Here is a 16,781-nt window from a genome sequence, read left to right on the forward strand (position 1 = left end):
ACATTTTTCAAAGTCTGAATGAAATACTATACCTGTCTAAACCATCCACAGAAAAGGTGATTACAGATATTTTATGCCACCACAACTGTGAAGCTGACCAATCTTTAATCACAGAAATCAGTGAAGCTGTTCACAGAACAAATCCTCTGTATGCTACCACACTGTCAGAAATAGGGGTACAGTAGGAGTCCATTTCTGTTCCCCAAGGTACAATCTACACTAACGTACCCCATAGGGCTTATTTATTGGACCTCAAGGTACATATATGTAGCTTTTTGAGTGTCAAAAAGCATTAAAATGTACATATATGTACCGTTTCTTTTAAAGGTTAAGGTACAATATTGTACCCTTGAGGGTACAGCCCCAGTGACAAGCCAGTGTACCCCTAAAGGTACAATTATGTACTTTATTTTCTGAGAGTGCACTAACAAAGGAACATTATCAACTGATCATAAACGAAAAGTATATTACAAACAAAACTTTGATGTCGTTGAACCAGTTGAGTTTGTATTCAGTAGGCAAAAAAATAAATCATTTGTTTATGTTCCTATTCTTGAAGTTTTGAAAAAGTTTCTAGACCATAGTGAGACCGTGCAAAAGACTTGTTCTGATCCTACCACAAATGGCTTCTATGCATCTTGTTTTGATGGCCAGCATTTTAAAGAGCATCCTCTGTTTTGTGATGAGAATGTAGCTATTGCACTTGGTCTATATATTGATGACTTTGAAGTTGCCAATCCTTTGGGAACATCACGTAAAAAGCACAAGATTACAGCAGTCTACTGGGTGATTTTGAACTGGCCCTCCCAATTCAGAGCAAATTTGCATGCTATTCAACTAGCCTTGTTGGGTAAGAGTGCTGACGTAAGAGAATTTGGCTATGACATGTTTTTTGCCAATTTATTGAGGAGCTGAAAGCAAGCCCAACTCTGACAAATGTACAAGGTGTAAAAGGAGAATGTGTCTTACAAACTCATCTCGCCTTCTTTCACCCAGTAACTGGATTTCCTCCAGATGCATTGCACGATTTGTTTGAAGGAATTGTCCCGTACGAGTTGTCTTTGTGTCTCCAGAAGCTAATAGCTGATAAGTTCTTTACCCTTGACCAGTTGAACAGTGTAATTCAGTCTTTCCCTTACTGTTTCTCTGACAAGGTGAACCGCCCTCAAAAAATCCCCAAAACGTTGTTCTCCAAAAAAACCATTGGTGGAAATGGACACGAAAATTGGACACTCATTAGGCTCATACCACTCATGATTGGCAAAATTATTCCAGAAACTGAGAAGGCATGGCAACTGTTGATGGATCTTAAAGATATAGTGGAGCTTGTTGTTTCACCCAAGTTTTCAGAGGACAGTCTTAGCTACCTGGAGACAAAAATATCTGACCATCGCAACCTTTTTAAAGAAGTGTTTCCAAATGAAAAATTGAAACCAAAACACCATTTTCTGGAACACTACCCAAGCCTCATACGCCATTTTGGTCCTTGTGTGGAGTTATGGACAATGCGCTTTGAGGCAAAACACAGTTTCTTCAAGCGTGTTGTCCATAACGTGCACAATTTCAAAAACATATTGCAGACATTGTCCACCCAGCACCAACTTATGGTTGCACATGTCATGCAGTCTCCCAGCTTTTTCAAACAATCCATTCATGTTGACAAAGTAAAAGTTGTGAAGGTGTCCTCTCTGCAAAGAAGGGTGAAAACAGCTGTTGAGAAAAAATATGCTCACCTTAACACGGTATCTCTTGCATCAAACACTGAATTGCATGGGACCTCATACTCCAAAGGTATGATGGTGTCTGTTGGACACTGTGGCGGCTTGCCAGAATTTGCAAAGATCCACTGCATTTTGTTTGTTGACAGTGAGGCTTCTTTTGTGCTGGAGAGATTTTCTTCTTGGTATGTTGAACATGTTCGTGCCTTTAAGGTTGAAAAACTTCCATACGAAGATCTGATTGTTGCTGAGCTGAAGGATTTAAATGACTTCTACCCACTTGCAGCCTACAGTATCGGGGGAAAACTCATGGTGTCGCCTAAACGTTTTTTGTTACATTAAAGTTTGCATTTTTCAGATTGGGATTGCAAGCAGCTTTAACATTTGTACACAGTTTAGCAAGAGAATGTTAATCACTAAATTGTATATTTTGTTTCAGAAAACCACAATGTTGCTGCGAGTGATCGTGAATCCAGAGTGCATAAAAAAGCTGACACTCCCCAAAGTGCCATCATCAGTAGATGAGCTCAAAGAAATTCTTCAAAGATCCAGTATGAGGACCCTGATTTTGGTGGTTCGCTTTGTAATTTAAGTGACATAGAAGAACTTCCATCTGAAAAGGTCACACTGAAGATTATCTGGGAAATGTTCAAAACTGCCTCAGTAGAAGAACCCCCAAGAAATGAAAGAACAGGGTCTGAAACTGATTTTACCCTAGACACAGCAAGCATCTCATCCAATCTGTCCAGTCCATCTTCTTCCACAGTCAGGGAAGAGCGTTGGCCACCCAATTTCCTAATTCCAAATTTCTCCTATGATGTAGAGTTCAGACTGAGAAAAGCTAATGAAGTCTATGAAAAACAGAACACTACCATGGATGTTACACGAGACATCAAGATAGAAATACTTGATAAGTTGGCAGAAACAATGTACTCCTTTAAAGCTTACCCAAGTGATTCTGAAATTGAGCAGGTGGCACTTGTGTTAGTTTCCAGACATCCATGTCTAAGGGAACTTGGCTGTGACACAGGATGCAAAGGCTGGAAGATGAGCTTAAAATTTAAAATGGGGAATTACAGACAAAAATTACGCAATGCTGGATGTAGTGAGCTTGGCAATAAAAGAGATGATGGTTCAAGAGTACCCCAGAAGAAACCAAGAAGATCAGAAATCAACTTCCTTCCAGACAATCCTGTTGGTTTAGATGATGCTGCATTGGAACATGAAAGGGAACAGCTTGAGCTTGAAGTGAAGAAAAAGAACACTGACATGACAAAACTGAACACCAAAATGGAAACTACATTCCCTCTCAGGAGAAAAGAAATAGTTAATGAGCAACCCTTGGTCTCTGTCATCAAAGAAAGATGGCCTGGCCTCTTTTTGGAGGAGCAAGTAAGTTACAATTTTTCTGTACATTATTTTGTCTTGATTGTATATAGATTTTATTGTTCACTGAAGTTTTTTTCCTTTTCATTTCCTCAGGTTTGTAGAGAGTTCCAAAGGGTCACTTGTGTGGACCTTAAAACAGCTTTCATGACAGCTCTTAACAAATATAGCAACGCCCTCATCAAAATGTATCGGGCAAAGACTAAAGACCTTGGAGATGACATGAAAAGGATCCTGGACCATTTTGATGAGCAGGTATGATTTCTATACTCGTGATTATTTTGAAATTAGGGGTTATATCTCTAAATCTTATTTAATATTATCGTTATAATTAATGTGACATATACAATCATCTTTGGGTTCTCAAAAAGATAAAATTGACACAAAACTGTGTCACATTAATTATAACGATTTAAATATATAACCACTAATTTCAAAAGATTGTGGAAGTATAGATTACATTTTTGTTGTCAGTTTTTGTAGATTATTTTGCCCTGAGCCCCATGACACTCTTTTAAAGGGATACTCCACTTTAAAATGAAAATTCTGTCATTATACTCACCCTCATGTTGTTTCAAACCTGTATGAATTTCTTTCTTCTGCTGAACAGAAAGGAAGATATTTAGAAGAATGTCAGTAACCAGACAGTTTCTGGTACCATTGACTTCCATAGTATATATTTTTTTCCTTCTATGGAAGTCAATGAGACCAGAAACTTTCTGGTTACTGACATTCTTCTAAATATCTCCCTTTCTGTTCAGCAGAAGAAAGAAATTCATAAAGGTTTAAACATGAGGGTGAGTATAATGACAGAATTTTCATTTTAAAGTGGAGTATCCCTTTAAGTCTCTTTAAACAATCTTTAAGGATTCATGCAGAAGTAAATCATAATTAAAATTCTTTATCTCCCTCTAGACAACAGACATCTTATCACACAGACACGCTACAGCTTTACGGGGTCTCCCCTTGTACCTCAGGGAGCACGATGCAATATCAAAGACTTGTCTGGTAAGTTTTTAACTTTTGTTCATATCATATTTTTATTTTTGTGGTTATATTTAATAAAGGTGCTGACAGAAGACAGAGAAGGATAAAGGCTTGGACTATTTACATTATGTTTTGATTATGTTTGAGCGACAGTCCTCTGTGGGGAGCTGCCGCTTTTACTTTAGTTTTGTGTTTATTTATAATTAAAGTTGTGAACATTTGCCGGTTCCTGCCTCCTCCTTCCTGGGGTTCAGCTCCAACACAGTTAAAGGATCAGGGAAGGAGAAGTCATAAACCGGCGATCGTTCAAACGGAACTTTAATCATATAAAATAAATACAAAATAAAATTGAAACAGCAGCCCCTCACGGACGACAGCAACACACACATAAATAAAACATACCAAAAATAGTCCAGGCCTGGTCTTCACTCATCTTGCACTGTTGTCGCTGATCCTTTTAGTCATCCGGGCCTCTTTTGTGAGTCACGAGGCAGGATGCATTTTTCCCATGGTTCTTATCCTTGTCCTGCTTGTCACAGTGCCATGTTTTTTTTTTTGCTAGAGTTTGAGCTTTGATTTATTTATTTTTATTTGTGTAAATATGCACAACAATTTTTCATGAAATTTATTTAATTCTTAGGACAGTGATTTGGAGGAGACCTACACAAGAGGAGTGAAACTGTGCATCCTTGAAGTCATGGAGGACGATATCTCACAGACAACAAAGACATGTCTAAACTTCGGCATCATTCTGGAGGAAACTGTGGTCATGCAGGACCTACCTGACTTTCCTACTGCTTTCATGGTACTCTTTGGACTTCTCTATGCGCTGAACATTGAGTATTCAAAAGGACTAAAATACACATTTGAGGCAGTGCAGAACATCTTTGTGGGATTGGGTGAAAAGTGCACCAACAGAGTTCAGTCCCTGAAGAATAAGCTACTTACTGTATAGGCAGTTTAAGATGCTTTTAGTGTTGTTTAAAAGTTAGCCTTGAATTCTCTAAAAGTAAAATGCTTATGTTTACATTTGCTACTGTTTAGCAAGATTTCATATACATATAACATAGTGTTAGTGCTTTGTAATACTGTTTTAACAGCAGTGTTTAGTTTTATTTGCTGTATTGCAGTGTTTCAATTTTCACTGTTGAATATATACTCAGTGGCAGTGTTGAGTTTTACTTGCAGTATTTCAATTTTCATTGCTGAATTGATATCCAGAGTTGGTGCTTTGTAATACTGTTTTAACAGCAGTGTTGAGTTTTACTTGCAGTATTTCAATTTTCATTGTTGAATGGATATCCAGAGTTGGTGCTTTGTAATACTGTTTTAACAGCAGTGTTTAGTTTTACTTGCAGTATTGCAGTATTTCTATTTTCATTGTTGAATGGATATCCAGAGTTGGTGCTTTGTAATACTGTTTTAACAGCAGTGTTTAGTTTTACTTGCAGTATTGCAGTATTTCTATTTTCATTGTTGAATTGATATCCAGAGTTGGTGCTTTGTAATACTGTTTTAACAGCAGTGTTTAGTTTTACTTGCAGTATTGCAGTATTTCTATTTTCATTGTTGAATGGATATCCAGAGTTGGTGCTTTGTAATACTGTTTTAACAGCAGTGTTTAGTTTTACTTGCAGTATTGCAGTATTTCTATTTTCATTGTTGAATTGATATCCAGAGTTGGTGCTTTGTAATACTGTTTTAACAGCAGTGTTTAGTTTTACTTGCAGTATTTCAATTTTCATTGTTGAATCACTTTGGCTTAATTATTTTGAATTTTTAAGACTTGTACTGGGTTGAATTATATAAAAAGCCAAATGCTTATTCGTTTACTTGATATTTTTTGATTCAATTGATATTTAAATGTTTCATGTTTAGGTGCGCCATTACTTTGTAGATGGATGCTCTTTTAAATTTGAAAAGTATTTGTAAGTTTGTGTTTCTCATGTGCATTGGCAGTGTTTTGTAAAACTGTTTTACTGTATTGCAGTATTTCAATTTGCAGTGTTGCAAATTACACTTACCAACCAACTTTTGCCTCCAACAAAAATAAATGTTTTGTTAACATTGACTCACTGTTTTCAGTTTTTGACTTGGGCAATGTTATTGTAGTTTCCAGTCGTAACATATTATTACTTAGTACCAATTTCCAATAGGATTTTTTTGTTCACTCAACTTCAGACATAGAGTTCTACAGACCAAAAATGTTGAATTGGCGCAACTTAAAAAGGTTTGTTAAAAAATAGTTGCACCTCTCCACAAAACTAACAATCTTAAGTTGACCCAATTAAATATTTTTTGTATGACTGACAAATTAATTTCAGTCAGTATAACTGTTATTTACAAAAGTTGAGTGAACAAAAAAAAAAAGAAGGAAATTGGTACTAAGATTTTTTTTTGTTGTACTGGCTTAAATTTTTTTACAGTGTAGTGTCTAAAACAGGGAGAAACAAATGACATTTAAATCTCTGTGATTCTGATCCCCATTGCGACTCATTTTCATCATGGTTGGTACTATGTACTGCAAAAGCCCGGGAAGTTGTCGCAAAGTTCTTTTTCGTTTTCCTGCAGTTTGGGGGGCACTCTCTGCACAAAAACCAGCGACATCCTCACAAAACGTTTTCACCTGCTTCCACATTTCCTCCCATGAACTCTCCTCTCTGCAGCGCTGGAGATGTGTTATCAGACTATTGACCGCTGAGGCCGCATCAGCCATGGTTGTACTTACACCTTGCAGACGTTTGTGTGTTACATGTACAACTCTGAGAACTTCCTCGAGAACAATTAAGGACGTAATGAAGCGGAGACTTGTCATGTGGTTTTACCCACTTGCATCCACAGACCACTTTTCTCCCTCTTCTTCCATCTCTTTCAAACAGTGAGTGATGGCAGCATATTGTTATTTGACAGCAGAAACACACCTATATTTGCAAGCCCATCGTGTTTCACTTTGCTGTACTAGCTCTTTTGGTTTAAGAGCCAGTGTTTTCTGCATCATGAGAAATCTGCAATGGTTGCTTGGCTCTGCAAACAAGGAGTATAGTTTGTCAATGACATTTAGACACGTTTTAATGTCTCTGTTCACTGTACATGATTCAACGAGTACGAGATTTAGTTTATGTGCCATGCAATGCACATACACAGCAATGGGGAATTCCTCTCTGATCCGTTGCTGAACTCCACTCAAATGCCCCGACATTACAGAGGCTCCATCATATGCCTGAGCAATTATGGGAATGTCTTTCAGCCCACACGACTGCAATCCTTTAATGCCAGAAACAATCCCTGCAGCATCGCGAGAATTGGAACAGTCAACAAAGCAAATAAATTGCTCCTTGATCTGAAGTCCCGCTGTGTATCTAATGCAAACAGAAAGTTACTCAGTCTTTGAGGACTTTGCTTCATCAGCAATAACAGCAAGAAAACCAGTCTCGTGTACTTTCTTGGAAATTTCTTCACGAATGAGCTCTGCACACAATGCAATTATTTCATTCTGAAAGTCTCGGCTTGTGCAGTATTTGGACTGCATGGATTCGAAATCAGGGTCGTATTTTGAAAACAAATTACATATGCTTAAATAATTCCCCCTTGCTTCTGCATCAGTATCTTCACGATGGCCGCGGAAAGGGAGGCCTAATTTAGCAAGCAATTTTATAATATTAACGGATTTGTACAGGTACTATTTTTTTTTTTCTACTGTGCTTTGATGGCTGTGTGACAGCTGTGCTGCCACAGATCCCGATGCACCAGCCTGTTTGTAGCTCTCCCACATCTTCATGCTATTTAAATGTACCTGTGACGAAGCGTGTTTTGTCAGCTTCTCTGACAGTTTTTTCCAGTTCCGAGCTCCCACTTTTGTAAATAGTTTGTCTGCGTCTGATCTTGCAATATTTGAAGAAAAGTGGCGAAAGCAAAAACAAAAAAACAAATCCAGTGAAATTGAGTACTCCATCCATGGGAACTTGTGATAGTAAAATGTAGAGAAGGCACGATTAACATTTCTAATTAGGCGCTTAGGGAAAGAAGAAAGTATGGGCTGTTTCGGCCCAATAGCTTATAGAGGTCAACGTATCCAGATCCAGATGCGGCAGGTTGAGCGGGTAACTCCGCTGACATGGTGGCGGTGCTGCTGGATCCCAGGCCGGCTTTGTTCTCAGATGCGTCCTCGATTGCTGTGTTAGAGTTAGAAAACTCCACACTTTTACTAGTGGGTTTATTAAAAAAGCGACGAATGTCCATTTTGTTTATTTAGCATGTAGACTAAAGCGAGAACAGAACAAGAGTCCACTCACGTACCGCGATACTTTGAGATCCGCCAGTCACGAGAGAATGAGCTTCTTTTTCAATACAGTAATTAAAAATAATTTATCCTTAACTTACACATTATACGACAAATAAAATGAGAAAATATGAATTATGTAAAAAAAATATATTTTTCAAAGCACAAGGCAGGCATTAATTGGCTCTGGTCTGGGGGGGCAGTGCCCCCCTAGCCCTCCTTCCTCCCCCCTCCCCCAAAACTCCGCCTATGGTTCTGATTGGTTGTAATTGTATCAAATCACTGTCTTTAAAGGAGAACCAGGAGGATGAAAAAGAGCAATGACACACAGGAGTCTCAGGTGAGAAAAAATTATTTTGTTTTTACTTAATTCATTTGTAACTAAAAGTGAAAGTCTGAATTAGTGACTTTATCTAGTGAGTTGTTTGTAGACATTATTTATTTTCTCTTTAATCTGTTTTTTTTTTTTTTTCTTTAATGGCAAAGATGAATCATTCCAGACCTGATCATGACAGACGCAACGCTTATGATGTTGAATTGAGTGATCCTGTGTATGAGAATGTAACGGTAAGTATTGTAAGTGTTTCCTACAAAAGACTAAACTCTCTTCACCTTTAGCCAAAAGGAATTAAACGCTCAATGTCAGTGTGAACATATCTATACTGACTAAGAATATGGAAATTTAAATAACACACTCCTGTTTTTACTTTGCCTTCATTCGCAAAGGCTGCTCAACTTGATGATTGTAAACCCGAACTGGACTCGTCTCTGTATGAAAATCTTCGAGCAAGTAAGAATACCCACTAGATAGAGACAAAACCCAATCTATTAGCCTTTCCTCTTGACAAATATTGTTGATACTTTTATTGACATATCAATATTAATGTTTTCTCTTTCTTTCTTATTCAGACTAACAAGAAGAGGATGTAGTGTTTTGGACACAGTAAATATTACAGCCTTTATGCATCTCTTTGTGGGAGGAGCCTTGAATGATTGACAGGAGTGCCATGATGACATGTGACTGAAGTAATCAGGCGATCATTTTATAGATGGATGTGTGATAATGAAAGTAAACTGTTAATGAATTTATGTAAAACTGTGTTTTCACTAGGTTGTGTGTTTCTCTTTATGCTTTTTTTTATCATGTATGAATCTTACTTCATTGAGATTATTGTTTTTGACCGTGGGTTTATTGATGTTTCCAATAAAAGGCAAAAAAAGGCTCTAGTGTAAAATTCCACACTTTTCTGTCATTCAATAAATCAAGAATAACAGCATAAGAAATATTAAAGACCATTACACTTGGAGATTGCTAGAGAGAAAAAAATAGATCAAACTACATAAGATTATCAATATAAGGATTACTGCACAAAATTACACTCGCAATCTTGCTGTTGTTCAGAACAACAACATTTCTATTAAAAAAAGTCCCTGATATATAGCAATTTATGTTTCAACTTATTCCTTCCACGACAATGAAAACCGTTCAAACAGAATCTCCCGCTCGGAGCGATAGAGAAAACGCGGGCGATAATAACAATAACTTTTGTTTTCTATAGTGCCTTTAAAGGAGCTTCTCAAAGCGCTTACAGTATAAGAAAATACAAGTAAAGTAATAAACAAAATACAAAATAAATCAAACAAAAAAGCATAGGTGGATTAAATAAACAAGAAACCAGCAATGATTACCACAATCAACAATAACCTACCTTTCCTAACCAAACCTAACAAAGTTTTTAAATGCGTTTTAACAATTCCAAGCAATTCGCTTTTCTGCAGCTGAAAAGAATAGCATGGGGCGCAATTTTGCAATATCTCTGAGATATAAATAAAGAAGTCTTAACAACATTTTGTACACAAGGGTCAAATGTCAATGGGGAATCAAAGATAACTCCTAGATTCCTTAATTTCTTCTGAAACTCAAATACAGAACCATCAGAACCACAGAGCCAACCAAACAGGCGGCTATAAAAGTCATGTCATAAAAGTCATAACATTTGTGAGTCATAAAAATGTTCAAAAACCAGATTGAAGTTGCTCAAAAAGATTACTAACAGAAAGATGGTTATGCAACTGTAAAGCTACAACTCATTCAACAATTTTAGCCAGGAAAGGAAGATTTGACATAGGTCGATTAGTTATTTAAAGGCACACTAAGCAGTTTCTGTTTTTCTCAAACAGCGAGTCGATGTGGAGTACTTGTATTTAACGTTACTATCGTAAACACCACTCACGCAGAGCCGTTGGTTTCTTCTCCTTGACTCTTCCGAACGCGCTTTATTCATTTTCTTCGTCGACTCTGCCATGATTCACGTCTGAAATGTGTGCTAGTGTCTTGCATAGAGGCTGCTTCATATATTGTTGATGTATGAGACGTCGTGCCATAAAGCAAGTCGTGATTCTTGCAAGATTTGTCGGTGCGCCACCTCTCAAACCTGCATTGCTGGTTTTGCCAGCGGTGTCCCCTCCCTGCTTTGCTATCGGGATGATTCACCCTACTAGTTTGTTTACCATCGAAATGATTTTGAAGCTGTTATATTAAGGTACAAATCTTGCATAGTGTGCCTTTAAAAGGGCCGTAGAATGGATTATTTTATTATTTTATATTGTTTCATGGGGTGCCCTTATAATGTTAGTATGTTTTTTTAGATCAAAATTTGTTATAATTTCGAAATAAAAGGCATATTTCCTAGCCTGATTTCATCCTCTGATTTGAACGCTCTGTTTGAAGGGGCGTGTCTGCTGTGAGACTTCAATGTAAACGCCCACTGCTGTGATTGGCTGACATCCTTGCATATGAAATATCTGGCATTACATGTAAAGCTATCTGGAAAACTTTTACTATTACAGCTTTTATACGTTTTTACTATTACAGCTATCGGGATTAACGAATCATGAGAAGTTTTTTAAGAATTTATATCTATTCCCATCACATAAAAGGTTGCAGTGATGAGCACTGAGCAGATGACAGCCTGTTGATCGCGTGAATGAAGATCTTATCACTGCAACGCGATTTACTGATGCATAAACAGTGTTGAACGACTTTGAGAGAAAGATTATCTGTCTGAACTTGAACAATTACACATCAGAAATTAACATAACCCACTGGTTCTCCAGAGGCTCGGATGAAGGAGCTAAAAAAATATTTTTGTGTTCATTTGTACATCCAAACACTGAGCAACTGCCACGCTTCGTTCGCTCGTTTGCAAGCCACGATGTCTCTCGAGGAAAAAACAATATCGCGCTGGATCTAGATAACACAGTGTAAATTATCGTCAATAAAATCTTATTCTGTAGACGTCTGACAGAAATAAAGTCAGTCTGGTTAGTAATAAGTGAAGCTGGTAATGCTGTTTGTGGAGTTGTTTAATCCTCCTCTGCTGAGATCTTCACAGATTTAATGTCTTCTTTTCTCTTCAGTTGATTTCATCTAAGACTGTGTCTGAAGTCAGTTGTAGTTCTTGTGTTTCTGCTGGTCTCTTTTTCTGTTCTCTTCTTTCTTTCAGTGATTCTGCTTGTTAACAGGCTTATTAAGGCTGAGATGGCTCCATATTTAATATACACAGACTTTGTGTCTCAGATAAGGTCCAGTTGTGGTTTATTTCTTTGCTCTTGGCTGACATGTGGCATTGCTATGGCCTGCTTGTGGCCCAGATCTGGCAAACAGGAGCGGCCCACCCAAGTGCCGTAATTCCACGCTGCATGTGGGCCAGATCATCTTTCCACGTGTGCCAGATGTGGGCCGGATCTGGGCCGAAACAATGTTGCTATGTGGGAAGGAGAGGAAGGTTGTTGTTATACCAAGGAGCAGAGCGAGTATACTTGATTTCACGGACTTTGCGAGGAGAAAATAAATCCAGGTTAATAGCCAGCGCATTATTTAGCTGTGAGATATCATCCTCCAAGGGCGTTGAGCCCAATTCAGTAAGAGATGAGACAACATCTCAGTTGCATATACTGTCTGATCAGGTGATTTTCACATTTAAAAAAGCGCTTACAGCAGCAAACTATGGGATCCAGAATTTATTTGGGACATGGCCTTCCTCACAGATATAACTGCGCATCTGAATTATCTGAACACACAGTTAAAAGGTTGGTCTCGGACTGTTTCAGACCTATATGCCCATATGAACGCTTTCCAACGTAAACTTAACCTTTTTCACAGTGGATTTCCGTCCAATCCGGCAAATTTGACACACTTCTCTGCCTGCGAGGAGATGTGCAAAGATGCTCCCAAATGCAAGATGTGTTTCGCCTAGTACAGAAAAGAAATTGAAAGTCTACAAGAGCAGTTCAGAATTCACTTCCAGGTCTTTCACATCCTCCAGCCTTGCATATAGGGTGACCACCCGTCCCGCGTAGCGCGTGCGCGCACAGCGTTTGAAGCCCAATTCACGCGTCACGCAAATTGAGACCGTGTCACGCATAATCTATGCTTGCTCAAAAAAAAGTTGGTCGCTCTATATACTCGAGCCCCAAGCAGACAAACGAACATTACTTGACATTTCAGCACGCTATTGTTGCCACACCCACCCCTCAGTTGAACTGCTGACTAGGTTGTTGTCAACTTTTTCTTTTTTGTCATGACAGCGCACGCACGCGCATACCTGACACACTGGGAAGGAAGGAACTTTTAGATGCGCGCTTTCCAATTCGAAAAATTCGAGAAAGAGACTGTCTGAGAGCCAACGCCATCATCAATTAAAAAGAGAAGGTGTGAGTACAAGAAACAAGAATGGGGAAATTAATATTTGTGGCTGAAAGGTGTTGAGGGGGATACCGAGAGGGCTTTTTGTGACCTTTGCAAAACGTCCTTCTCAATCGGACATGGAGGGAGGGGAATACGAGGTCAATCGTATTTTTTTTAAATACTTTTTTTTAACTGTTCCTGTGGTGTTGAGCAACTACAATTCCTGTTAATCCTATAAATTTATATTATAATTTATTAATTTATTAAAATTTATTTTAAAATAAATAAAATTAAATAGTAAATCTTAAGTGGAAGTACATCTGTCAATTCATTGAATGTTCAAAATATTATGAGTCTTTATTTAGAAAAAAAATACACATTGGTTGGCCTATTCATGAGCATACATCAACAATTACACGTTTAGGAGAATAGGGCATTATTAATACTATGCAAGGTGGTGCTAGAAATGGGTAAACCACTATCAGTGAGTCTGCCAGTGGGGCACCGCCGCGCCAGACAGTGTCCCACATTGTCCCTCAGAAACATACCCCTTGTCCCCCCTTGGGCTTATTAGCAGGTGGTCACCCTACTTGCATATGTCAGGGTTTGTAAAAGTTGTGTTGTTCTATCCAGCCCACCAGGGGGACTCAAGGAGTACTGAATGTACAAGTTACACATTACAAGTTACAAGTTTTTTTTATTATTTATGATTTATTTATACACTTTAAACCATTACACAAAATACAAAAAAAAAAAAAAAAAACAGAATTTACAGAAGCAGGGGAAGATGAAAATACACAAACCATTACAGAGAGAAGATGCACTGAGGATTATTTTCCCCTAAAAAAAAATAAAAAATAAATAAAGAGTACAGTACAATCACATACAGTAACAGTAAACATACCAGTGTATTGGCCAGGCAATACAAAATTAGTATCAACATCTAGATTGGTGATAGATGTGGGGGGAGATAAGGGGATCACACACAAAGAGCAGGGTCAAGCTGGAGAGTTTTGATATGTTCACAAAGGGGTTGCCAAAGCTTGATAAAAATGGTGCTAGGTCGGTGAAGAGAGTACCTAATTTTCTCCAGTTTCATAAAATAAAGAACATCTCTTATCCAGCGAGTGTTAGATGGAGGGTGAGGGCTTTTCCAATTCAATAGAATTAAACGCCTAGCTAAAAGAGTCAGAAAGGCTACAAAATCTGAAAAGTGAGAAGGCAAAGAATGGCCAGGCGGGAGAACCCCAAATAAAGCTGTGACTGGGCAGAGTAGTATATCCGCCGAGGTAATGGCTGACAATGAGACAAAAATTTGTCTCCAAAAGGAAGACAGGGCCTGGCAGGACCAGAACATGTGAATTAAAGTGCCTGAACCAGAATGACACCTGTCACACTCCGAGTCAATAGACGGGTTAATGCGTGCTAACCTGGTCTTCGACCAGTGGGCTCTATGAACCACCTTGCACTGTATGAGCCTGTGACGTGCGCAGAGGGAAGAAGAGTAAACCCTGTTCAGGACTGCCCTCCATGTCTCCTCGTTAATCTGTAAGTGTGTTCCTGATGCAAACAAGCTGAATACAGTGTTGTTCCATGCAGCTCTTCAAAAAACCTCAAGAGTGATTAATGCCTCCTTGTTAATGCATACTAGAAAGCATAGACCTCTTCGCAGACCCTCTAAATGCAGCTGTCAGTGCGGAGCCTGAAGAGATGACGCTAGAACACTGGTCACACCGGTTGTACGTTTGCAGCTAGAACTCTACAAACTTATATTGCGAGCCTTCAATCCCACCATTACTATTACTCCAAGTTTAGAGGCGAGTATTATTGCTACTGCTTATTGCACGTATGCAGTGCAGTTGGCCTTCAGTCTAGATTATTGCCATATGTGCAGTGGAATGACAAATCCCTTTCCCAGTTGCAACCAATCTCCTCCTTGGTTTTCCTGAATTATAAAGTGGTAATTTGTGGTTCTCTTAAAGCATTATGGAACAAGAAAAAGTGAGTGTCTGTGTTGTACAGGACACAGCTTCTGCCAGGTCAGGATTTGCATAAAAGTTTAAAGCAGTTTGCAGGCCTCTTATCAACACACAAAAGAGGAAGTGAGACTAAGGGTTTTAGTGAAGATGATCTTATAGTCCCATCAAACTCAATAAATTAATTTCAAGAAAAAAGGATCACGGTTTTGTTTACTCAGCAGGAACTCAATATGTGAACAATCTTGTCTGTGAAGAAATAAAAAGTTTAATTGCATGTGGAAATCTCACACATCTTAAAAAAATGCTCTTTTTACTTCCTCTTTCTTTCTCCGTTTGGCTAATTCTCGAGCAAATGAAGGATGCTGCTTGATTTGCCGTCCATTTTATGATGAGGTTTTTTCTTATGTTATAAGAAGTATTCTTGGAATAGAAAAAATGCTTTTTGCTTGATAGCTCTGAACTATATTGAATAAGTTGCCTGCTCAGGGTGCTGACTCACCAAAGGCTGTCCAATTAGAGACAAAACGAAGACGCAATTGTTTTCTGGGACTGGTTTGTGTGGTTGTGGTTTTCTATAAAATAAACAGTAACAGCTCATTTCTGGAAGCTCATTGGCTCAGGGAAGGTGCTGTGTATGCGTGTCCCTCACAGAAGGAGAGATTTAATAGGGAGAGGTTAGAGATAGAGCAAAAAAAAACAACAAAAAAAACATTATAGTTTACAACTGCCCCTAGATTTCCGTAAGGAAATATGTGCATATACAAAAAGGCTTCAATTCTTCTGTGGGGTTTACGATTACTTTTATCAGGAATGGCAGGTAATTGTATAAGGCATGCAACTGGATAAGTGTATGATTTTTCTCCCACCTGAACCTTGACTGTCCTCACTCTGGTGTCAGTTACAGAGAATACTTCTAACACCTTTCCCACAGGCCAGAGAGCTCTGGGTAGCTGAGCATCCATGATCAGCAACGTAGGGCCAACCCGGATGTCATTTTTGACGACTTTTGAAATCCAGGCAGGCAGAATTTGAGGTAATGTCTCCAGAATTGGTTGGCAAGGATCTGGCTGTGACGACATCGGCTGACCAGCTCAGACTGGGGGAATACTGTCAGGGGGAGTGAAGCATCTGGCCCCCCCATTAGGAGACAATTTGGAGTAATGAGGTCAGGATTAGAAACATCGGATGGTGTACATTCCAGTGATTTGGATTTCACCAGCACAGTTTGAAGAACCTCAAAAGTCACTGATTGAGTTCCTAGAGTATCCATTAATGCGTTTTTCAAAAAGCGAATTTCTCGCTCCCAGCAACCTCCAAAGTGTGGTGAGTTAGGAGGGTGAAATGGAATTTAATCTGGTGTTTAGCCAATTGTCTCTGCAGATCTGGAACAAGAGCTGTAAAAGCTCAGCTGTGATAATACTGCCTCTTTGGGTGCTCTGAGTTTGGCCATGTTCTTGACACGCAAGAGAAGGGTTGCATATCGCTTGACACCATCCACCTCGACTCTTACGGTCTTCCTTTCCAGGAGTTCCACCACCTCCTGGTCCAGTCTGGATCTGATGCAAATCTTTTTATTGACCCAGGGCAATACGTACATCTGCCATTATTTCTCAACATACTTAACTGCTGCCTGACTGTTCGAAACAGAAGGTCTTCAGGTTGACCTATGAGGCCCAACTGCTGAGCTGCACTGTGGAGGAGGATAGCTCTGTCAGATCCATCGTCCTGGATTGCATATGCAT

At 38.8% G+C, this 16,781-nt stretch overlaps 1 protein-coding gene and 1 long non-coding RNA gene across 2 annotated transcripts; both read left to right on the forward strand.

The window, feature by feature from the left end:
• Positions 1 to 2,783: 2,783 nt before the first annotated feature.
• On the forward strand, positions 2,784 to 5,046 carry LOC307148970 (uncharacterized protein; the record flags this gene model as incomplete). Its single annotated transcript, XM_079854957.1, has 4 exons — positions 2,784 to 3,110; positions 3,201 to 3,359; positions 4,020 to 4,112; positions 4,732 to 5,046. The coding sequence occupies 4 exons, from the start codon at positions 2,784 to 2,786 to the stop codon at positions 5,044 to 5,046; spliced, it is 894 nt and encodes a 297-aa protein (XP_079711083.1).
• Positions 5,047 to 8,858: 3,812 nt separating this feature from the next.
• On the forward strand, positions 8,859 to 9,417 carry LOC307144722. Its single transcript, XR_013818827.1, has 3 exons — positions 8,859 to 8,937; positions 9,097 to 9,160; positions 9,280 to 9,417. It is a non-coding gene; the product is annotated as an uncharacterized lncRNA (long non-coding RNA).
• The last annotated feature ends 7,364 nt before the right edge of the window (positions 9,418 to 16,781 follow it).

This window comes from Squalius cephalus (assembly GCF_949319135.1).
Source record: "Squalius cephalus genome assembly, chromosome: 2".
NCBI lineage: Eukaryota > Metazoa > Chordata > Actinopteri > Cypriniformes > Leuciscidae > Squalius > Squalius cephalus.